At 41.7% G+C, this 24949-nt stretch overlaps 1 protein-coding gene across 4 annotated transcripts in view; it reads left to right on the forward strand.

The window, feature by feature from the left end:
• The window catches only part of BMP2K (BMP2 inducible kinase), a 50292-nt gene that overhangs the window by 4842 nt on the left and 20501 nt on the right, over window positions 1-24949 (forward strand). For all 4 annotated transcript variants that reach the window (XM_042026980.1, XM_042026983.1, XM_042026981.1 and 1 more), the window contains exons 2-10: window positions 14251-14369; window positions 14698-14803; window positions 16487-16629; window positions 16917-17038; window positions 17995-18076; window positions 18712-18844; window positions 21070-21173; window positions 22594-22673; window positions 23493-23653. In XM_042026980.1, the coding sequence (XP_041882914.1) occupies window positions 14251-14369; window positions 14698-14803; window positions 16487-16629; window positions 16917-17038; window positions 17995-18076; window positions 18712-18844; window positions 21070-21173; window positions 22594-22673; window positions 23493-23653 (1050 nt within the window). The remainder of the gene's footprint in view (window positions 1-14250; window positions 14370-14697; window positions 14804-16486; window positions 16630-16916; window positions 17039-17994; window positions 18077-18711; window positions 18845-21069; window positions 21174-22593; window positions 22674-23492; window positions 23654-24949) is intronic.

A 24949-nucleotide genomic window follows, 5' to 3' on the forward strand; every position in this document is an offset into this window, starting at 1 on the left:
CAAACTGGTCATTAACCCACAGACAGTCAGTGGCTTTCTCCCCGTTCACCCTCTCTGGGGGTCAGCTTGACTTTCTCCCGGAGAAAACCTTTCAACAGGTCTGGGGTACCACAGGCCATGGGTCAGTCACTGCCATTTTGGGTAAGGACATGGGTCAGTCACAGCCATTTTGGTGTGGATCAGAGGCCGACAGAGCCTCAAGGGGACGGGAGGGAGCAGTGGCCACCCCACCTATGCAGAGCTCACCGTGTTACCCCACACACTTCCCACCTGGTTGTTTTGAGCCAGTCAACCATTCCTGCAGTCTCTTACGCCAGTGAAGGAATGAGCTTCTTGTGAGCTCTACTGTGCTACTTTGATTGTGTGCAGTCTTTGCAAGTTCTTGATAACTCTTAGGATTTGGTTTGCCTCTTACATTCATACTGTTTTAGTCAAGGCCTAAGAAAAATGTCACCTTAATGGAGAGGAATCAGGTCCTGTTTTGTGAGCTCTTGTGCTGTGTGTTGTAGATAGTTATGCTGTTTATTTAAGGTCTTCCAAATCTCTCCTGAAATTAGGGTAGTCTTGAAAGTTCTGTTGTGTTTTTTGTTTTTTCTGCCTTATGTCTCAGCAATAGCAGTTCAGTTTGTAATCCAAATAAACAAACTTTGTGTTGTGCATAAGGTTCTCTTTGCTTTTGTTAACACCCACCTCAATTAACCTCTCATACCATCATTTTTGGTCCCTAGAGCAAGGTATTGTGAGGATTTGCAGCTCCAGTAGCTGCTATAAATTCAGAAGCAGGCTGCTCTACAGCCGACACTGCTTCATCTCCTGTCAAGGTGGGGCTTGTTTGTTGTGCTTTGTTCTGGAGAGGTAAATAGAGAGAGGATCCGTTGTAATGGATCTGTGAACTTTAGTACTTCCAAGTATTTCCACGAGGTGTGGCCCCAGTTTTTAACTTTGGGAGAGCTTATTTCTGTGGCAGATGTTATGGATATACCTAGTGCAGGGTTACTTCTGTTGTGACTGTGGTGTGCTAGTATTCTCCTATGAGGCAAGCTGACATGTACAGTACCGGTCTTCATTAAATTGGTTATTATATGTGACTTGCTGCTCTGCAGAAGCTGCTGTTTTATTTTCAGTTGTAACCTAGTTCAGTTGTTCAGGTGGATTATGAGCTGGAAGGCCGTCTGGAAAAGCTAACTTGTGGAATTTGAGTTGGGTTTAGTCATGTCGATTTTTTTTCCAGAGTGTAACATTTCTGAATCTGTTTGCACATGACTATGAAGGTCAAGCCTGTTATTCTGTCTCAAACAGTTTTGCTTTGTTAATATCGGAGTAGCAGATACAGCTTGTTCCAGTTCAAGATATAAGGAAGAAAAAGCAGAGTGAGTACTTGAAGCTGACTTTTTTTTTGGCTCAAAGTATAATACCATACACGTGAAGCTCTTGTGCACTCCCCAAAATAGTCACGGCTGCCTTACATCAAGTATATCTGCAGACTGGCAGGTGCTGAGATCCCAGACCAGCTTTTGGCTTCTGGCTGGTGAAAGATGGGGAGCCTGTGCTGTCGTGCATGAGGATTTTCTTGGGACTTCTCAAGCCTCATGAAGGTAGCTCACAGCATGAAAAAAGAGCATTGTTTGGCTAGTGCAGGATGTAGCCGTGTTCTGTGTAATGAGCAGGTGAACCAAAGGCAGTTTGGGGATTTGTATGTGATCCTTGTCTTACACCAATATGCAGGTAAGGGTCTATTTTCATACAAGGTAGTGCACAGAATCAAAGCTCTAACTCAGTTCAGTTAGTGACACATCTGGTGTGCTGACCACTGTGGTGGCACTTGGGCAGAACAGTTGCTCTTGCTGTGCTCTCCAGAGCTCTCGTGTGCCTCTGGGACATGGGTGGAGAAATGAACAGGTTGGGAAACATCTGTAAGCTGACAAAGGCATCTATTGTACAGCTAGGGCCAAGTCCAGCTCTTAGGACACGTGGTCTAATGCTCTTTGATTATCCAGTTATTAGTCCTTGCATGCCCTGTGGACACGCCTTCCTGCATTGTGTGTACATGGATGGGTCATGTTACACTTCTGTTAACTGCACACAGTTATGTTCTTTCTCAAGGATGTTATCCCTTTAATTTTTGCGTGGCCAGAAGTAGTTAAATGAAGAGGAAGTACTTGGGAACCTAGTAATTCTGAGCTAAGTTTTCAGGCTAGTGGCCAAGAGTCAGATGGTTACAGGAGAAGGAACTTGATTTGTTGCAGTATTGTGTTAATATCACACACAAACTTAGGCCATCTTTCCTTTGCCAAATTTTGAAGAAAGACAGATGTGCCAATGCACGTGCCATCTACTTGCCTTTTTCCTTGCAGATGCATTTTGGTAAAGTGTGCTGATGTTACAGTAGTCGTCAGGGGAGGGTATATGTACAGGTGTGCTGCAGGAGGAAGCTTCTGGGCCCCCTCACAGGGTAAGGCAGCATGGAAAAATGGAGATTATGTTAGCTGTGTCTGAGAAGGACATTGCGTAGCTTTAAAAGAAGCTGTGCAGGATCTTAATGTGGTTTTTTTTGGTGTGTTTTACTGGTTTAACTGAAAATTTATTTTTTCTTTTTTTGTTAAATATCAGTGTTTTGCATGTCAGCATGGAAAAGAAAAATTGTTGTCTGAAAGCAGTAGAATTCATTTTCAGACACATGTTAGCTAGGAACCGGTAACTGTGGGAAGAGGATACGTATTTCTCTGGGCTGTTGTTAGTGTAGTAGTAGAGCTGTCAGTCAGTAACCCGTATGTTACCCACAGGGAAGGGTTCCTGTGGCTCTGTGCCTAGAGAACTGAGGTTAACACCTCAGGGACGGGGATGGGGCTCAGCATCTAGCGTGCAGCGCAGTCACAGGCCCGCTTGGCTTTTGCAGCAGGGAAGAATGAGCATGTTGTATTGCATAAGCATGTTAACTGGGTGAGCTCAGCTGCCCTTCCAGCTGTGGATGTTGGTTGGCTCTGTAAATGGGCACACATGCTCTTTGATGGGTGTTTCACTTGCAGCTGAGTAGATCTCGACTCTGGTTCAGAGGGAAGGTGTTGGAGGTGCTCATTTAGGTTGTGCTGCTTGTCTCTGGCATTGCTTGGGTTTGCAGTGTTTTGTTTGTCTTCATTCTCCTAATTCCTTAACCTTGTGCTATATTTTACTTACTGTAGCTATTTTTTGCCTCTGTAATATTCTGGCTAAGCAGGCTGCCACAGTCGAAGGAGTTGGTGTTTGTAAGCAGAGCTGTGTTAACTGACGCTATGAATGCTCTGTGCCTGCCAAAGGGCAGAGTGTGAGAGTTGGGTGACAGCTTGGGGACTAACCCAGAACACAGGCAGGGTCAATCACTTGCCTGATTGTAACTCGATTGCTTCAGATGCTGTCCTTTTCCTAAGAAACTGTTAGACTCGCAAGCATCTATTGTGAAATGGAAGGTTTTCCTCATTTGTGTTCATAAGCTTAATTTAAAAGCTGTCAATATCCTGGATGAACAGTTGCTTGCTGATGTGTTTGGGATATTTGCCTGTTAGGGGTACCTGGAGCTGGCAGTCTGAGAGTAGTTTGCAGGTCCCAGCGGTGCCGAGCAGCAGTGCGCCAGTGCAGGTCACGTCATCTCTGGTCTGTTGTTGCGCTGCAGCAGAGTTGGCTTGTCCTGTGTTTTCTCCTCCAGCCGATGGAGACACGCGATGAGCACCAAACCCCTGCTCTGCTCCAAGGAGAGGGTCTGTGTTTCTCTGCATCACTGTCTAGCTGCTGACAAGAAAGGAGCATGAATTCCTCTGTTCCTGCTTTCCTGGTTGTCTTGGGAGTGGATTTCAGTCTCTTTGAGTGTTTGTTTCCTGGTTAAGAAGGTAGGAACGTTTCCCTTCCTCTCCACACTCACATGTTCTTTGCTCTTGCTTGTCTAGGTTGGTTACTTTTTTCTAGTTCCAGTGGGATGTCTTGGATATGGGTGGGTTCATCTGTGAAACTGGGTCTCTGAACAGTGGCAGGGTGGAGGAAAATAGACAAGTGAAGGTTGCCAACTGGAAAAAAACCACAAACAAAAAACGTTGATCCTATGGCACTGTGTTAATGAAATAGGGATTACTTCTTTTGGTTTGATAGCAGAAAACATGCTGCTTTGTCCTTGAGCAGCAGGAACCCAAGTGTTAAAGCACTCTTGTCGAGAGAAACTGAAAATTGGCAGACTTGGAGTGTTCTCCCTGTAAAAGCAGGAGAGTCTTCCCTTAGCCTTGCTGGTCATTAGGTCTGCTTTGCTTCTGAGGCTAGTGGTGAAAGTACTGAAGAAATGATTATAGAGACTCAAGTGAGAGTGAGCACCTCTGAGCAGTCTTTATGTTGCTCTTCAAGAGATGTCAAAGCTGGTATTGCTGTGAAGAGCATCGCATCGCTCTTGGGAGTCATTACTCCACAGATGGAGAAACAAAGATGAAGGGATTTGCCCCGAGTCATACGAGTCTGCACAAGAGATACAGGTAGAGTATGGAACATGCTGGCTCTGTGATGGGTTCTTCCTCATCCCTTCCGTAACATGCTGTGCCTTAATTGCCACACACAAAACTAAGATAGGAATTCTGATGTTACAGGGCTTGAGGAAATTTTATTCAGAGTCATGTATTTGCTGGGCTTCCTTCCAAACTTGCACATTATTTTAATGGATGAATTTGTTCCTGTGGTGCCTAGAAGCTTCAATGAGCAAGTCTCTACCAATTAGGTACCAAAACAGGGATGGTCCAGTTCCTGGTTTATTTCAGTTCTGTTGAACTGACTCATTTTTTAGAAGTTGTTACTCAGGCTGTGATTTTTATCTGTGTGTCTTGTCTTTCAGTAGCAGTTGTAATGAGTAATTGTTGCAGCATTTTGTCTCTTATGAAACAAAAAAGTAGCTTTGGAAGTCAGTGATTAATATGACATTTTCTTATGTTCTTTTGCAATTCTTGCAGGTTGAAAAACTGAATGTGCTTTTATTTAGAGAAATGGTTGCTAAACAATTTTTTTCTTGTTCTGGATAATTAACTTGTATATAACTACAAAGGTGGTGCAGAGCAAATAGATCATTAGAGAATGTGAGGCACTAAATTTTACTCTTCTGACATGTATGCGTAAGAACCTGACCTGAATACAACGTGCGTTCATGAGACTAGAATAGGAAGAGTGAATGAAATTTAGTGTGTCAGCGTTAGACATGGGATCAGTTCTGGTTTGTGCATGATGTGCAGGAAAATGAATCGTTTGGAAAAAAGCAAATGAAATAATTGCATCCTTTGAGCCTTGCTGTGTCTCCGTGGAGTTCAGTAGCACAGTCTGCATCTATAGAGTTGAGACCTTCAACTTGAGGTGAGTTTAGATGGATTATCACTTGGCTTTTACTTCATGAGAACTTGTGGAAGCAGCAGGAGGGGTATTTGATCCCAGGAGGACCTATCCAAAGGCTTCTTAGGCAGTCTGAAGATAGAAAAGAAAGCTTATATGATTTTGGCAACTCAAAAGGAAGCAGTGTGCTGCATCTAATTTGGTTTAGTCTCGTAGTCTTCAAGTTCCTTCAGCCTTGGTGTGACTTTGCAGTATTATCCTCTCATCTTTGTGCATTCTTGAAAGACTTGATTTCTCCATTAAACATTTTATGCCTTTCTTATGACTTGCTGTTTTGTTAAACTGACATCAAATTGTGTAGCTGCATTTTTAAGAGGAGGCTTTTGCTTGAGGACCTCTGTGAGTTTAGATGGTAGTTGGATCCTAACACTTTAATTTTCTGATACTTGCCCAAACCCACCAGTTTCCAGAGCAGTCCATTTAATAAACAACTGCCTTGTTCTGAGTTACCACCGTTGACTGGCTCCTTCTTGAAACACAGGAGGTGTATGAGAGGTATTAAATGATTTTGATAATCTTGACTCTGATATTTCAAATCCTATTGCCATTGCAGCATAGCTTATTTAAAATTATCAAGCTGCTTAGACGGCTATGAAATTTCAGTGTATCTTTTAAAATTGTTAAATGTTACATGGTGAAGTTTGGACTCCCAAGCACAGAAGTGCTACAAAGTCTTAAGAGATGCTTTGTATTCAAAGGTATTCAGCATGTATCAGATAGAGGTTCAAGAACTGCCTGTCCCCCCCATGTGGGTGCCACGGAAGTATTATTGCCTAAAATTGTTTATAATTCTGTTGGTGTAAGCAGGTTGGATCTCAGATACTGTGCTCTTATTGGTCCCTTGTTCTTATGCCAGGTAAGTCTGTATCTCAGGATACTTCTTTGGTATGCCAGAGTTTAAACATACACCAGTATTTGCAGACAGCTAAAGAATATGAGGTAAGATAATGAAAATCCTTCTTAATTATTCGTATTGAGTATTTTAGCACTAATTCCAGCCAGTCAGTCTAGTTCTGGTCGTGCTCCTGGATGAAATGGTCAGTGACCTACGCTCAGATGTCAAGGTGAGTGACACTGTAGGCTCTTCCTGGCAGTTGAGATGGGCTTCATCTTACTAATTTATATGTGTAAGATGCCTTAGAAAAGGAGGAAACCAGAGAATCTTCCTGTGACATCTGCCTCAGTCTGAAGTGCCGCTGGCGTTACAAATGGCTTGGTTTGTGTCTGCACAGCCTGGTGGCTCTTGTCTTTGTGTGGCAGCCAGAGGTGGCACTGGTCCAGGACGCCGTGAACGAGCCGCTGGGCTGGAGCTGGGCGCTGTGTCTGGGGCCTTGTTCCTGTGCCACGGCAGCTTGGGGGCATTCAGTGCACGGTTAGTCATGGGGGAGGTTGGAGAGCTCTGCTTTGCATTCCTGGCCTTCCACATTGAAATCACGATTAAAGCAGTGATTTCAAGGAAAATGAAAGACCAACTAGAGAGCAAGTACGAGTTTGATCAAGAAAAGGTGTTTGCTTTCTTAACTGGTTGGTAACTGTATGGTATGACAATTGAGATCAGTTCCAGAAAAGTCATGGTGGTTCCATATTGGCTATATAATATCTACCTACTGATTTAACTATTTTGTAACTATATTTGGTTTTTTTTTTAATTATACCGGAGCTAAAATCAAGCTTTATTAAAAAAACCATAGCAAATGACATATAAAATTCATCTATAAAACAAAATTAATTCATGCTCCTAACCTCACCATTGTAGAATGGCAAACTCTGTGTTTGTTGAGCCTATATGCACAGATCACGTCATTGTTGTGGTTTTCCAACTCACTCTGTTTTCAGGTCAGAACAAACTACAGCTGGAGCTGGGTTCAGTGAACAAAGACATGAGGTGGGGAAGACATAAAAGATAAAACTGCTGTTCAAAGTTTTTAGGTTTTGGGATTTTTTTTTTTTGTAAACGATGCCAGTGGATGCTCATTGTATGTGTCTTATCAATGTCTTGGATAAGTTCAAAAGCTTTCTTGTGAAAAGCACATATGAGTAAGTAGAGGTTAACATTATTTTTCACAGTCAATAAATTGAACTGTTGGTGGTGTGCTGGTCATGTTCTGTGGTCCTTTCCTTATAGACAGGAAGGAAGTATTACTTGACTTAAATACAAGCTTCTGTTAAATATGGTTGTAGAGGTAAGTGCATTAGATTTTTTTTTTTCTAGTGAACAGCAGGAGGTGGTGATGATGTAATACATGAAAGTAGTACAGTGGTTGTGACTAACTCTCAAGCAGCTTCATTAAAGATTGAAATACAGAGAGGTTTTTGGTCTTTTTCCAGCCACAGTATGAGAAGGCATAGGCTTTACCCTAAGAAATACAATGTTTTGTCTTGGGTGCATGAGACTTATTCCTTGCAGGGTGTATCAAATGACTGGGTTTTTTGGTTTTGTTTGTTTGTTTTTTTAAAGCATGCATTAAATCAGCTATTTAGTCAATCTGTTTTCAACTTCCTTGGACTTAGACTACTGCAGGAATTGCAAGCATGTTAGGAAATTTATCTGCATTAGGAAATTGGTGCCTTTTGTTTCTGTAGCAGCCAAGTAGCCAAGGCTGTCATGCAGAAGATGCCATGGAAGTGGTAGTCATGGCTAGCAAGACACCTGGACATGGAGAAGCAGGTGGGGTGATGATGGACTGTACTGAAGGACATGGAGTTCTGTTCTTTTTGCTTTTCGCTAGGCCAAATCTTAAGCATCTCAAGTTTGGCCCCTGGGCATGTCTGGTGCATGGGTGTTATTAAATACAGAAACTTTTCACAAAAGTCTATAGCAGACCTTAATTCAGCTTTCCCAGCTCACTCAGTAACTCAGTTGTCTTGGATGCCCCAAGGCAGTCTCTGGTGCTTCTGTCAGAGCTTTTTTTGAGGTTGGCCTGCAGCTGATGCTGGCAGAACTGGAATCTGAGCATACCTGCCTGTGGCAGGGTAACAGTGCCATTAGCAGAGGTGAGCGTGGCAGACCTGCCTGCTGTGGCTGCATGGTGATGTCCTGCTGGGATGTGATTCACAGCTGCTGTTTTCCCAGCGCTGCCGTAGGAGCGGATGCCGATTTGAGGAAAACAGTGCTACTTGTCTAAACTAGCCCTGATAGGCAGCTTGTTACATGGTGGGAATTTGTGTGGGCAGTGGGAAAGGGAGCAGTGGTATGTCCCTTGGAATGCATTGTCTGCATGCTTAAAATGAAGTGGAGAAATACTGAACTCTGAAATGTGTGTGTAGAAATTGAGTCTTTTACAAGTGGGGAGCTATTTTTGTTCTTGGTGTGGGGAATGCTGAGCTCTTGAGCTTGGGAGCAACATCTGTCAAATGTTCTTCCGGATGGAGCTGTATCTCAGAGCCTTGTGTTCATGACTGAGGCTCGTGGGGTAAGCTTTACTAAAAATATCCATGTACATGTGCACAAAAGCATAGGCGTAAGTGTGCAGAAAGGTGGATGTGCATATATGATCTGTGTTAGTTAATGCTGCCTTTATTCAGCAGGAAGGCTGCTTTCCATTGCTTCCCAGGCAGTGGGCACACCCACAGGTGTTACAGCTTGGCTTGGCAGGTCGTGTATGGCGCCTTCCCAGGCTCTGGAATGCTCACGGCTGGCAGTGACTGGGGCACTGAGGTGGTGGTGTTGGAGCAAGCAGAGTGTGGAAGTGTTCTGTGACGGTGAGCACTGGATGCTCCTCAGCCCACATTCTGGAAGCTGGCGTGTGGCATGAGGTACCCACCAGCTGCTGCAGGAGTTTGTGTTGCACTGCTGGAAAACAGACCTTTAGTAGTAGGGCATCCCCTCATTGTCTCATGCAGAGGTGCTTCAAGAATAGGAAAGCGGAACTGTGGCTTCCTTCTCCAGTGGAATGTGTGACAAAACCTAAACATTTCATCGAAAGTTTTTCATAAGGCTTGAAAAAGACATTGCAAGTTTCTATTAAAAGGTACTCCCTCAACAATCACGCAGTGTTTGGGATCTGATGAGAAATTCAAATGTTTGAATTCTGTGTGTTTTTAAAGGTTTTACTGTCAAAAACAGATAGAAAGCTTTATAGCTTCAAGAATTAAATTAATATTTTCTACACAAAACTCAGGTATTTCTTGTGTATGGTTTTAGCCTGCCACTCCTCCATGTGCCTGCGATACAGCATCTGTACTGACTGACAGAAGGCAGTGCCTCTGGGAGTAAGGACTGCTGTCCTTGTGGGGACGGGGAAGGTTCTGAGAATTTGTACAAGTGAAACTATCCCAGTAGGATGCCAATGGACATACAGAGTTATGGATGTTGTAGCAGCACACCACAAGAGAAATGGAGCAGCAGGATTGACGAGGAGGCTCTGTGGCACCATAGCAGCATATGAGGGTTCTGGAAGGACTCTTGAGAGCCAGAATGCCTGTGTGTGTTATACAGAACATGAAGATGGGATTGAAAGCAAGCTGCAAGAAACAGCTCTTGGCACGGGTTTGCCTGCAACTCTGGCGGAAAGGAGTTAATGCCAAATTCCTGGTAAAATAGCACGTGGATATATTGATTTATGCTAGTTGAAAAAGGGCCTTTGCCAGTGGTACATACAAAAGTGCATGGAATATGAAGAGCTGTTTTTCTTGAGGCTGTGCTTTTGTTGTGGAGAAGGACTAATTCTTTTTGGAGTTTCTTCTTCATGTCCTTTGCCTTTGGACACTGGTTTCTTTTGTGTCTGAGTACCACATAAGATGTAGAGATCAGAGTGGGGGTGGGGGGGGAGTGGTGTTTGGGTTGTTTTTTTTTTTTTTTTTCACCTGGAAGAAAGATGCTTGAAACATTTGATAGGGTCTTACTGCTCTCTGTCATTACGGACTTGCGGTAAGGTTTTATTTGTTCGTATTGCTGGAGCCTGTTTGCAGGGCATTCATGCTTGAACTGGTCTTATTCTGTGTTTTAAGTGGATTCATAGTCCATAAACTGGTTCTCTTCAGTGCATTGGCCTTGCAGCTACAGTGCTTGGAAGGCTGTTCAGTTCTGGGAGGCAGGTCACTTCTGGAGTGGGGTGGCTCTGGCTCCAGGTCAGCCTGGTCTTGAAGATCTGTCTCTGGAATTAACAGGGAGCAGACATGTACAAGTGGCCCGGCATCAAGTGATTCTCAGAGTAAGTTAGCAGTGAAAGTATTGTTAAGTGCAGAAGTTGATTCAGAACACAGGTAAGTGTACTGAAATTTATCATTGTGTGGGAGACTATCTGGAATGCCAAAAAGCCAGACCTGATATTTTAAAGGAAATTAGCATGTGGATGGATAGCCATCTTTTTGCAAAATTGGGGGAAAAGAGGGTTAGCATGATATGTGTGGGTAGATGGGTCACAGGGAAATAATTGCACTTGAACCTGTTTCTATAGCTTTGTGAAGAGGGACACAAGGCTATCACCCTGACCAAGGTCATGTGAGGCTGAGAGCCTGTCTTGGGAGCAGACTTCAAATTAGAAATAAACTATCCTTTAGGTTGTTGTTGGGCTTTGTTAACAATAGCTTTACGCTGAGCTTTATTAAGAACAGCTTTCCACAGGGAATGTAAAGCCAGCGTGGAGCTGTGCTGTAATGGAGGCAGTCGTGTTGGCCTTAGAACCCATCTTAGGGCTCACGGGTCCAAGGCTTCATGTCTTTAAAAACTGTCCTCCTGAGCCCAAGATTATATTGAGTTGTTGAGAAAGCTCCTAAATACCTAACTGTCCACATTACATAGGCACATGAGAGCAGCTAGGATCTGTTGGTTTATTCATTTATTTCTTCATTCATTTCGGGTTTTGAAATGTGCAGAAAAAACAGATGTAAATACAATATCTGCAAATACACTTTTATATAATTGTTAGCTTTATCAAAACGTATTTTATTTGTCTGAATGGAAATGGATGCTAAAAACTCAGTCACGTCTCCAAAACAGCCAAGTTTTAATGGATTTGTAAGGAACCATTTATACTGTAGTAGCTGCCATTCCTGGTTCAGCTTTTACAGATGTGATTAGTGGTTGCTGTATGTTACTGTAGAGGCAAAATCCTTCTGTGCCTGAAATTCTGTACTGTTTGTCTGAGATTTGGATAAATAAGCAAGAGGTTCACTACCTGGAGAACAACATTTGGTACTTAGATACGTTTCCAAAAAATCTGTATGATTTAAAAAACCTTATTGTCTCTATGTACATAATATGTGTAACTTTCTTCAGAATGTCTTTGTTAATACTCTTCTAGACTGTCTCCACAAAGTGGCTCTCAGCAGTCTGAAAGATGGTAAAGTTGCCGGAAGATTTTTCAGCCTTGTTTTGTTCTACCTGAGTAGGCAAATAGGGTACTTAGAATTCTGACAGCTCCACTGTTTCCTGGTTGGAGTTTCAGGAGTGTAACATGGTAAAGTGTAAATGGCATGTTGAGGCCTGTGGAGTTAGTCAAGGTTGACCTTAAATACGCAAAGGAAAAAACCAAACACATGTGGCTGATGTAGAATTTCATTAAAAACAAAGAAACCCAGCCCAGAAAAAGCCCAAATCATTGCTGGTTAGCTGATATTAAGATCCCAAAAGTGCATAGTTAAGGTGACAAAAAGACAGTTCAAGGACAGAAAGGTAAGAAAGAGGTGTGAGCTTCTTAAGGAGTTTTATTCTGCTAAGTATCTATTGGCTTATATAGCTGCAAATGCTGTTGAAAGGCTTCTTACTAAGCATTCCAGGGAAAAGTGCAGTGTGGCTGTCCTGTGTAACTTCTGAGAAGTTAAACTTCGAGTGACTTTGGTGGAAATAAAAGACCGAAAGAGATGAAGCTCCTTTTTGTGTTTTAGTGCCAGTCAGCAACTGAGCCCCACACAGCCCGGTGCGATGAGGGAGAGAACAGGAAGGGGAGCAGTGAGAAAACCCGTGGGCTGTTATCAGGACAGTTCACCTGGTCGGGTCTTGCTCAGGGTTGTGCCACTTGACTCTTGGAGGAAAGGGTTTTACAGCGGTGGTGTTTACTGATAGAAAACCATTCAAGATCAGGGATCTGCTTCTTGCCAAAACCAGGATCAGGTCTGCTTTTACAGTCCCTAGGGTTCAACTGCTGGCTGATATCGCCACCTAATGGCAAGAACAGCACTTGGCTGAGGATTTAGGGGCTTTTCGCTACTTTCCACTGATGGCTTTTTACCCAGTCGTGTCTGCTCAGGTTACATCAGAACAGTTGTCAGGGAAACTTGATATCTGGAGTTCTGTTTTGTCTTCCTGCTAGTCAGAGAGAATTTCAAGGCTACAAAACTGGTTAAAAAGTCAAGAAGTGATTATTATCTTCTTATCATGACTCTTGTGCTTTACCTGACTACTGCTTTGTGTTTTTGGTCAAATATTGGTGCTTAAAAACCAAATAGTTTTATTGTGAGGATAGTACAAAAACTCTTCTGCTAACGAAGGTCTGCACATCACTCTGGCAGAATTCCCCAGGCTGGTGTTCGGGGGCCCTCTTGGATCACTTCAGTCCCAGCTGGAGTTCAGCATTAGACCTCAAGCTGTTAAGAGTGAGTGTCCTGTGAATTTTTTGAGAAGGCCCTGTGTAAACTAGGGTGAGGCTGTTGAATTAAACTTGGCAGTAATTCTGCTTTGACAGCCTGGCATGTCATTTGACTGAATGAGAATTAAGTTAAAAAATAATAAATATTTAATCTTCAAGAGAAATTCTTTAATAAAACTTGGCTTCTTGAGTGGCAATGATTATGTGCTTGTTTCCTCAAGCACATGAGACTTGCATCAAATGAGGTACATTATACTTCATAAACATGACTTGCAGATGCTACTGGGTACCATGAAATGTGTGCATTTCAATTGGCTGCCTGATTATCTGCATAGTTAATTATTTTAATTTACGTATTTCTGTCCTGATGCTCCTGCCCTAGTACAAAGTTCCTGTGGTGCCAGCTGGCTTTCGATCAGAGAGCAATCACTTAAGGAAAGCAGGGATTTACATGAGCTCTCCTGTGAGGTGGATTTCCTATAACTGTGGGAAAGCTGTGCATGTGAGCCTTGAGGTGATGCCAGTGTGGCCTTCTTGGGCAGCAGGCGGGACTAACAGGAGGCAGATAAAACAGCGGAGTGTTGGTTTTCACTTTGGTTTCCCGAGAATTGAGAATTACTTTCTGTGTGGGTTGTTTCACTTGTGTGTGTATTTCCTTGCTTCCTTGATTCTTCCCTACCAGTGAAGAGAGAAAAAACCCCTCATACTGGAAAGTGGGCTCGACTATGTGGTTCCCAGTTCATGGCACTGTTGGACTAAGAATGTTCCTGGTGGGACTGGTTGTGGGAAATTGCTTAATTCTACTTTGCACGTTCAGTGTGGTTTAAATAAAAACACTTCATTAGGGCTGATTGCTTGTGCTCTCTGGGGCTCCAGGGAGGCTATTGAGGCTAACCTGAACAGTCACGTGACCTCTTCAGTATCTCTCAAGACTTTTTCCTAAAATTTTACTTTTTATATATTAGGATGTGGGTTTAGGGAATTAATGTACCTTCACTTGATTCAGGTTTTTGAATGACCCTGAAAGTACTTCACGGTTGATATCTCAATACATAGTCGTTCTGTGCTTTATGCGTTCGTTTGAATGTGAAAATGCTTTTCTAATGCTTTCGTGTAATGTTGTAAGAAAATAGTAAGACTTCAATGGTTTTGTCATGAATAGTTGGTTTAAGAGAAATGGGTTGAGGTAACAAATATTTAACTTCTCAAGTGGTTGTTACTTGTCACTCAATGGCTGACATAGTCTTTGTTGCTCATCCTTAGTATGTAGTGATGTTGACTAGAGGAATACCAACAAACTCAAGTAGCTTCTCCTTTTTGTACTTGTGTTCTCCAGGTGGCTTCTCAACCGTGTTTCTGGTACGCACCCCCAGCGGGACCCGCTGCGCGCTGAAGCGAATGTGCGTGAATAACGTGCCAGACCTCAACGTCTGCAAGAGAGAAATCACCATTATGGTAAGAAGGCCATTATTTGGAACTGGACAATGTGTCAGGTGGTAGCGTACACACATCAAATGCCTCTCCAGTGTTTCTAGACAGCTCTTGCTTTTGATCCTGTGGTCCTGTTTTTCTGCCGGTACTTCCAGGAACTGATGCTGGCTTTAGGGTTGATACATGAATAACTTCTGAAGGAATTATTCAAATATGTTTTTGATACCACAGTCAGTTTGGTTAGTACGTCTGGTTCCCAAGCAAAAGGAATTTATTGCAGTGCTGCAGTGGCAACTGAAAATCTCTCTTAATTTTCTCGGTACTGAAACGTAATACACGTTTTCTTTTTCAGAAAGAGTTATCTGGGCACAAGAACATTGTGAGCTATTTGGACTGTGCTGTCAACTTGCTAAGTGATAACGTTTGGGAGGTGCTCATCCTCATGGAGTACTGTCGAGGTAAGAGTCACCTCCTAGGTTTCCAGAGGAAAATGTTTGTACTGTCACCTGTGATTTTACTTAAAACTGTTCTCTTAATAGAAGAGGTTAACACGTATGTGTTACAGCTGGAATCCAGGTAGTCCGTTTCACTTTTCTGTTGGCATTGGTACTTAGGCACTGGGCAAAACGTGAGTTTCACAAAGCTGTGTAATTAAGTATGGTTATAAACAGGGAAATTAATTCTCTACGTATGGAGTGCAGTTGTGCTGTTCTGCTGGTGGAGCTAAGCAACATGGATGTGGAACATAACTTGATGGGAAAAATGGGCAAATTTTCACCACTTTTCTCCCTCTGCTGTTTTTGTTTTAGATGCCAGCATTGAAGAAGCTTTACCTGACAGGTGATTTGCTACAAATGGGCATATTAAAGTTAGGGTTGATAGTGCTGTCCAAAAAGATATTCGCCCTGTGTTCCTGCTTTACAATGTAACTTTGTTTCAAACAATATCTAAGTCAGGGACTGTCTGGTTTGGGGTTTTTTTTCCCCCACGTCCCATATGCGTGGAATAAACTTGCCAGTGTGTTTAAGTTGAAGTGAGGTTTATCTAAAATCTAGGGGGACTGGGTGCTGGCCTCATAGTATGAGGTGGTGGTTAACCCAAGTAAGTGGTGATAGTGGAACCAGTGCTGCAACTAAGAAAGCAAATACTTTGAGCCTAGCAAGAAGCCATCCTGTGGTCTGTACTGCTCAAAGAATACTTTGAGCTGGGGTGAATGTGGGTTATATTTGCAGTAGAAGCAGTAAGCATTACAGGTTGTGCAGTCTGTACCATAAGGAGCCAAAAACAACCTTAATGCACATTTTGGGGAATGGAATAAGGAGAAGTTGAAAACTAATGGCCACATTTTTGGCCTTTTACTCTGCTTGTATGGGTGAATTTCTGTACCTTTGTGGGAGCTCAGTTCTGACTCGCTGTTAGTAGTACTTTTTCCCTAACGATCCTGGTAAATAGCCCCGTGGACGACAGCTGTCAGATCACTTGACAGTGTTGGGCTTTCTGTGTTCCAAGCATCCTTCTTTGACAGAATGCCCACCAAGGCCCTGCTGCATCTCTGCAAGAGTCCTTCGTCATTTCTGTGTGCAGTGAGCATTGTGGTAGGAAGAGCTTAGTGTTGTCTGGTAAAATTACTGCAAGAAACAGGGAAGTACTGATTCCCAATCTTAAAAGACACCTATGAAAAGGGAAAGGGAGGTCTTCTTCCTTGGAGGAAGTTCAGGGCTTTTTTTGCCCCCTTCCCTGCCTCCCCTTTCTTCCTCCTTTGTCTTCCAGAAAGACAGAGAGGGTGTCTAGAGAGTGAATTAATGAGCTCAGTCGGCTGACAGAGTTTGGGTTATGGATCCCAATGCAAGAGACAGTTTTGAGGTGACGTATTGGTGTGATGGATGCTTTTTTGTGCGTGCAGCAGTTGGTTTCAAACATGTTTCAGCCACAGGGACTGGATTGTTTTCATTTGAGCCAATAATTTTTCTGTTTAGGGTGATACAAGAGTGTGGAGTAGGAAAACCAGGTTTGTTTTGTTCAAATACAGTAACTGTGGAAAACTTCCTTACATCATATTTATGGATTTATTGCATATAAGTAAGCTTTTACTTCTGTACTTGATAGGAATTACTTGAAAGAAATGTCTCTTCTTTCCTTAGCTGGGCAAGTTGTGAACCAGATGAACCAGCGTCTGCAGACAGGCTTCACCGAGTCAGAAGTAATGAGAATATTTTGTGACACCTGTGAAGCTGTTGCCAGGTTGCATCAGTGCAAAACACCTATAGTTCACCGGGATCTGAAGGTATGAACTTCACCGTAAGAAAATCCAGGCTAAAATCAGTGATCTGCTTGAAAAGGGTTGAGGATATAGGAGAGGTTTCCCTAAGACAGACTTCTAGTTGGGAGCTTGCTGTTGGTGGAGCTATAAACAGACGTTAACCATAGGACATCATTTATTGCTAAAACTAAGTTTAGCAGTTGATTTTGCTGAAAACTTCCTGCTTGTGTGTGAGAATATGTAATAAAACTTTACCTGGAAATGAATGCTATTATATTAACCTGCTTTTTGTGTGTTGATTTCCTTTCAAGGTGGAGAATCTATTGTTAAATGATAATGGGAACTACGTTCTCTGTGATTTTGGCAGTGCCACTAACAAATACCTGAACCCTCAAAGAGATGGTGTTAATATGGTTGAAGAAGAAATTAAAAAGTAAGTTTACTTTTAGGTGACCTGTCATAAGCAATGACTGTGCTGCCAGGAAGCTCCATGTATTATAGTGCGGTGTGCATGTATCACCAATGAATTGAAATTAATGGCTGATCTTGAATTAATTTTGGCGTAAATTTAGTAAAAGACTGGAGGTATTTGATAACATTTCCTCCTTTTACTCACAGATTGTTTTTCAAAGGTGAGATTCTTAAAAATAAAACTGTTGGAAAAAAGCATGCTGTTCTGAAATTCAATTGTTCAAAAATATATGTCTGGCTCCTGGCCAACGTAGGAGTTGGATGCTTTTAATTTGTGCTGTTTCAATACTGCTATGCAAATACTTGCTGAGATAACAACTGATGTAAATAAGCATTGCAATGGATTTATGTAGTCTCATTTACAGAGTATGGTCCATGTTCATTTTCCTAAGACTGATCAGAAAAGTATTTCAACTTTTCTTAGACACACTCCTGAAAACATGTATTACCTTGGTTTTGCTCTTCTGGGCTAACTACTGCAGAGGGTTACATACAGGCTGCTTGTTTTCAAGTCATGAAGTGATACAGGTTTTTTCCACCTCTGAAGTATTTGAAGTACCAGTTTAACAGTTGTTTTGAGATGTTAGTGTTATGAAATCTGCATTTGTAGGACCCTGCAGTTACCCCTCCGAAATGACTGGCACAGTCACTCTGGCAAAAGTCCATGCTTTTGGGGAAATAACACTAAAAGCAAATATTAGCTGACTGAAGACTTATTCTTGAGTATGATAGTTAATATTGCTGCTTCAGGTACTATTTGTGCTGCTGCAAATGCAGTAATGACTTGGATCGTGCAAGACAATTCCAGGCACATGTCTGAAACTTGTGTGATTGGTGTGTGCATGGCAGATGGGGAAAACATCCTCTCAGTTCTGAGGCAAGGTTTTCAACTATGTCCTCTCTATTTTATATTGCTAGGTACACAACACTTTCATACAGAGCTCCTGAGATGATCAATCTGTATGGAGGAAAGCCAATTACTACCAAGGCAGATATCTGGGTAAGAAAAAAACCAGGTAGGACTGGTTAAGGAGGGGGAATTAAAACTGCCATTGACTGACTGAAAAATTAATTATTGGAAAATGAAATACACTGGGCAGCTGTAGAACACAACAGTAGAGATAGCTTGGGTAATTAGATTTTTTTGTAAATATAATAAATCCCACATTTGATTTTTTTTGCTTTTAATTTAAAGGAAGGGGAATGTGATTTAGAACTTCTCTTCTTTTGTTGGCTCTAGTTTCTGGTTGATAGTCCCTAGTGATTTCTCATGGAAACCTATTGGCAGCATGGTCAAGAAAGGTGCTTTTTATTAGTTGATGTGCAGAGAAGAAAACAAATACGTAATTTAGTGCAAAGAGTTGTGATATCTCTGGGTGATAGGACACTGAGAATGCAGCTCCTGGTATGCTCTGGTTTGTACTTGGTTTGCTACAGGAATCTGTGGAAGAGCAAGTGTTGCTAGAGCTGCTTTTGATCCATCAGCTCGTTGCATCAGCTGTGTTCCGAAGTGCAGCTCCTACACAGAGTGTGAGCAGCCGCTGAAGCCAGGGTGGAGTGCCTTGTTGGTGCTGCCGTGTCGTGGCAAGGGGCTTGCCCTCATCCCCTCACAGGGCCTGTGTTTGTCTTTCACAGGCACTGGGCTGCTTGCTGTATAAGCTCTGCTTCTTTTCACTTCCCTTTGGAGAAAGTCAGGTTGCCATTTGCGATGGAAGCTTTACTATCCCAGACGGCTCGCGATACTCCCACAGCGTTCACTGCTTGATAAGTAAGTACACAGGCACTGCAGCAACTCTTTCATCTCATAAAGCCAGAAAAGCACAGCAAGTGCTGCTGAGCACTATCAGTGTAAAGACCTGCCGCGTTCAGCTGTGCCTCTCAACTCCCCAAGAGCGTTGCTGAAGCTCAAGGAACCTTTTGGTTTCTCTGGGACTCAAGGATGATTTTTTTTTTTCCCTTAGGTGTCCATAAACCCCAAAGGAATAGGGGGAATGCAAAGAGTGCTTGTATTTATTATTTAGCTTTTTTTATTCATACTTCCTTTTTGCTCTTAAGTGTGTATTTTCTGTGGAATGTCAGACCATTGACGGTATTTTCTGTGCAAGTTGGACAGTTGTGCTTAGATGAATTTGAAGCGCAGCTTTAGCATAGCAACGTCAATGTGCTAAGATTAATTGCACTGGGGATAATTTTATAGTAGTTCCATGATTTATACTGGAACAAAAATCAGGAAAATTTTGTGCAACCCCAAGTGTTGGACATGAACTCTGGTAAAAGTTTGGCATACATTCTGGCAAAGTGTACGAAGAGAGATTTTTGGACAAGAAGCAGCTCTGAGGCTTGTGAATCATGCATTACCCAGGCACAGAGATGTGGGAGCTAATATTTACAGTAACCATCAGTATTGTCTTTGTTTTCCACTTAAAGCAGGCTCACTTGAAAGAGTGAGATGGACAGAATATGAAAAATTCAAAAGGTTCGAGTAGGAGCTCTTAGAACTTTAAGTTATGGATGTGTTGACCGAGTATTTGATACTTTTATGTAATAGGCAATGCCGAATCCAAAACACTTTTTTGAGTGCATGTTCATAGCTGAGAAACAGCAGTTGTGATGGCAAGCACTTGCCTTCTGCCAGTATTGACAAAATGAGACAAATTTTCAAATGACTTAAGTACTTTTCTCTGTCACAGTGTTACTTTTTTTTTTTTTAGAAGAGTATGGGTTTTAATCTTTTCTCCTATGTCTGAATGCAGATTTTTTTAATTCAGTGAACTGCTGTGCCAAGATGAGCAATGCTGACATGGAATATATGTGGGTGGGGCAGAATGTCCTTATGTAAACTTCCCTTCTTTCCGTTTGGAGTGGAAGCCATAAAAAGCTGCAGTTGGTCATAAAAGGTATTTCAGGAACTGTGGCCTTTCTCTCTGCTCTTTTACAAGGCAGAGGCTGGGGAGGAACAAGCTGGACATGATCCAGCCCATGAATTTAACATTTCAGAGTCAAGTGGCGGGAGTCACTTCAGTGAGTCTTCTGCTTCCATGTCATGGTGCTGCAACTGAGTGTTGGAATCCGTTATTTTGTAAAATCTCTTAAAAATTAAACTTGCAGTGAACTGTACAGAACATGTACTAATGGTTTTGTGTAAAATTCTAGAATCTGTCTAAAACTATTTTTTCAACCTATTGAGGATTTCTTTTAAAATGATGTGTAAGGTTGGCTGTACTACTGAGCAGTTGTGCAAATGTCGTTCACTTTGCTTGTCAAAAGTGAGAAGTTATATTTTGATAGGTTGTTCATTACTTCATAGCAGAGCATTTTTAGAGGCTTAGGATTTTTTTAGAAAGCATATTTTATTGTGTTTTTAGGTTCTCTGATTATCTAGGCAAGATTGCCTGATTATGTATACTCTGTTATGTTGGAGACAATATACAGTAACTTTGATTTCTTGGAAAAACACCAAACGTTTTAATTCGGGAAGCAAATGTTTGAGAGGGAGTATCAGGAATTGTGTGTCTTGTCAGGGAAAAGTCCTTTTATTCATGATACTGTATTTTTTTATATGCAAGATTGTTCATAGTCAATGAAACCTACAGACAAAAAATGATAAACCTTAGCATGATGCAGTAAGATCTGTCAATCTCCTTTTAGCTACAGTGAATTTTGTATTAACCCTGGGAAATGTTAGTACTGTGAGTTGGTTTTGTGCTGTTTCTCTCTGCAGTTACTAATTCCTACTTCAGTTTAGCTCCCTTTTGCACAGCTGAGTGTCAGGATATCAAGCAGCATACATGTTCTACAATTGGTTTTGACCCTGTAAACCATTTGACTTGACAAAAAGTATTAAAAATCCCCAGAACCCAAGATAACAGTGGAAATGACTGTTTGATGGTAAGCTGATTTGGTGGAACTGCTGAATTTCTCCTTGCTGGTAGCATGCTGTCTCAACAGGCTTTCTGAGATCTAGCAGTGATATGTCTTTATCAATTTTTGCAGGATATATGCTTGAACCAGATCAAGAGCAGAGACCTGATATCTTTCAAGTGTCTTACTTTGCCTTTAAAATTGCCAAAAAGGATTGTCCAGTGTCGAATATTAATGTAAGTACTCTTGAATTCCTTCAATATTTTCAGTGTGTTATATAGGTAGCATTGACAAGTCCATCAGGTTAGCTGACAGATCAGGTCAGTTCTGTCATATGCCTGGTTCCTAAATGTAAAACACAGCAGAGACCACGTCAAGCTGATGTTGTGTACACGCAGTATGAGTTCTCCGTAAGCAAAATATGCTCTTAATTTTGAGGGCATAGTTTCATGAACTGCATTGATGCTGCACCAATACCTGGCTTAGGATTTAGCCATTAGCAGTCTCTTAATACAATCAATGTGAAATATGCAGTTGTTAACCTTGTTGACAGTAGAAGGCTTAACGTTGTAAATGGAGTGTCAAGAGCGTGTGTTGTTTGCTCTTGATAAACCCTTCTCTTAATCGTCCTTAGCAATTTTGTTAGTCTGCTGGGAGGCTCCAGTGAGCTGGAGAGCAAACACAGCAGTACTTGGGTCAGCCTGCGTTCTTCCCTTGCTTTCCATGGGGGTCTGAGCTTGGTCTGCAAGATCACTTGCTTCACAGGTGTAATTACTGTGCCATGGAATTTGGGGACACTTAGCTAATGTTGAGTATTATAAAGTGGTTCTCAAGGCAAGTATCAGGAAAAATCCATCTGAAATTGAGTTTGCAACAGGTATCAGTTGTAGTGCTCTGTCTTCAGAGGCAGACAAGTGAACTTTCTGAGATCCTTTTGAATTCCTTTTTTCCTTTATCACTGCAGAGGGAGGTGCTCCGTAAATTTGAGCGTTGCCTTTTGGAACCACAAACTAAAATAAACGAGGAAGTCTTGAAATACTTGATAGTTAACTGTCTCTATCATTTGTGACCAGATTCAGATTTGCGTTCCTTACGTGCATTTGTCATTAGAGACGATGGGTTTCCTTCTTTGTCCCCAGCTGCCATATTACTTGTAAAACATAATCTAGATGGTGTGGAAGTCATTCAGGAATGTGATTGAGGTGGGGGTAAGATAAAACCCTGTAGAAGCTTTGGTGCTGCATGGTTTTCTGAAATTTGTCTTCTGGTTGAAGAGCCAAGTGTGCTAAGAATGGTTTCCTCCCAAGATTGGCTTTGCTTTAGTTCTGGAGCTTGAGGCTGAAGTAAGTCTCTGTGCACTCGCACAAAAGTGCTTGCAGAACATGTTGTATTTTATTGTTGATAGCTGGTAGTGAAAATGAAGTGAAGTAGTTGACAAAACAGTCAGACCAGTCAGGTTCTGCTTTACTTCTGCAACAGATTGAGAGGATATAGAGGTACTGTTAAGATAAAACCGTTTCCATCTACAGCTGTGAGTTCTGCATGAAGCCTTGTAACGTGGAGGTCTTGAATCCAAGTATTCCCCTTCAATATGTAATGAATTTTTTTCTTTCAGGATTTTGGTTTTTTAATTTATTCATATTTATTTTTCCCAAGAATTCTCCTGTCCCTTCAACTCTTCCTGAACCCATGACAGCTAGTGAGGCAGCTGCTAGAAAAAGCCAAATAAAAGCAAGGTGAGCAGAGGATCTGACTTTACATTTTCTTTCTCCTAGTGTTACTAAGATACATGTTTGTTTAAAACCCATCTTCATACTCTTGTTAATAAATGAAATATTACCTCAGTAAAAGAAGTCATTAGATAAACTGCATTTCTAAGAGCTTCAAGTCTGTTTGGATTCCACTCCTTTGCTTTTTTCATTATATTGAGAATCTCGGGAGCGAAACCAAGAGCCTGATATTTTGTAGGTAAATGGGTTTTGTTAGTTGTTTTTGACAAATTCAGTTTTTATGGAAAAATATTAACTTTTTTGTCCTTGTTAGTAAAAACAAACCCAAAACCTTGGAACTTCTTATTCATGCTTCTGATTTCTCCTATGATAGACTGTGTATGCACTTTAGGCTGGTGCTGGATAAATCCTTTACCCTTTCATTCCTTGTTAATCAAAGTTGTTTGGGTTTGAACCTACCAGCACGTGTGACTCGGATATTTTTATATTCAGCTGTCATTATCAGCGCTGTTTGCAAAAAATAGAAACAAAACCGTAAGAAATTAGTATAAGTAGAAATAATTTGACCTAGCACGTAAGGTTTTCCTTTCTTGTGTTTCTTGTACATATGAACAGCAGTCATGTTTCTCATTACAGGGTTGTGGACTCATGCACAGGACTGCAGTTTTAGGAAGCAAATTTTAAGATAGTTACGTGCAGTGCAGAAGTAGAGTAGCACATGATTAAGACATAACTGAGCTATTGAGAGATGTACCATGTGTAATTTGAAGTAGAAATAGTTGTCTTTTCATCAAGTATCTTATATGGGAAAAATTGCCCTTTCAGAATAACAGATGCTGTTGGACCAACAGAAACCTCAATTGCACCACGACAAAGACCAAAGGCCAATTCAAGCACTGCCCCTTCCAGTGTTCTGGCGATCCAGAGCTCAGCAACTCCTGTCAAAGTACAAGTTCCTGGGGAATTCGGTAGTCGTGGGCAAAAAGGTAACTTAAAGTCTAAGGATGGACCAAAACAAACCAAGAAGGAACTGTGCCTTTATTCTTCTTCTTGCTCTACTAGGGATAACAGTTAAAATTCAGTTTTAATCTGTCTTATTTTTTTATATACCAAAAACCAAATCTTCATCATTTCTGCAAGACTTGCAATGTGTGAAGTGTAAATTTGAGGTGCCACAAAAACTAAATGCAGATTGAGAAGTGAAGGTGTTTAATCATTATGCTTAACACTGGTTTTTGAATTAACTTGCCCACTGCAGACAGAAGTTCATGCTTGTTTTGACTTGCAAATAATTCACAAAAAGTACCGAGCCCTTCTGTATCAGACTGGGTTTTTTGTAGTAGGAAAAATATTCTCCTGTGCCTCAAGAAGTCATGAGGGTAGCACCAATATGTTGGTGGTATTCGTAGGCTGGAAGCAAGTCACTTTTCTCATGACTGACAGATTCATCCCACATGGCACTGCGAGTGCAGGAGGAATTAGGGGAGACTCAGTCAAGTTAAATGGGTTTTCGAAAAATTCTTGTTCTTTTTCTCATACAGAAGGAGTTATGGCTCTGCTAAATATTCACTTAAATAGTTGACATTTATACCTAGAACACTTTCTGATTGCACTTCATGCTGTTATGTGTCTGCTGCAGAAGAGTAGCTTCAGGGATGGTATTGGAGAAGTAGCAAAAGGCCACTGGGAAAGTTTGTGTCCCAGGTGTAAGTACTTTTTACTAGGTGGGATCCACATAACATCCAACTTGAAAAGCTTTTTCTGTTAGGACAAGGAACAGATCATTCCTGGGCGTTTCAGGAATATAAACCACGTTGTGCAAGAAAGAAATTTATGGTAGTAACTGTTTCTTAAAAGATTGCAAAAGCAATTGAATGGCAAAATTAATCAGGTGTTCTGTTTAAGGGAGTTTGATGAGTGAGCTAATACTTTCCTTAGGGGAAAAAAATGCAAAATACGTCTGTGTTGGATGCATACAAAAGCTCTATGCTCTGAGGTAAGGGTTTGAGATCCTGCAGTGTGTAACTTAAGTGTTAGTAAAGCAGAACTCTGGAACCCAGCTTGCTGTCATGAGACCAGAGGAAGCTTCCAGCATCTTGCAGGTAGAAATGGTTCATTTTCAGGCCTGGAATTACTTTTAAAGAAGTAAATGTGGTGTCTGCCAGGTGTCCTGGTTGTCAGACTGGGAAAAGAAGTTCACAGACAGTGTCAGCTTGAGGTGTCAAACTGCCAGGGAGAGCTCTGGCTGAAGCTGAGGGGTCTGGATGTCAGTAGTGTTGTCT

The sequence above is a fragment of the Corvus kubaryi genome, unplaced genomic scaffold (genome assembly GCF_017639235.1).
Source record: "Corvus kubaryi isolate FWS band 111438036 unplaced genomic scaffold, C.kubaryi_AGA036_p1.0 37292, whole genome shotgun sequence".
Classification (NCBI taxonomy): Eukaryota; Metazoa; Chordata; class Aves; order Passeriformes; family Corvidae; genus Corvus; species Corvus kubaryi.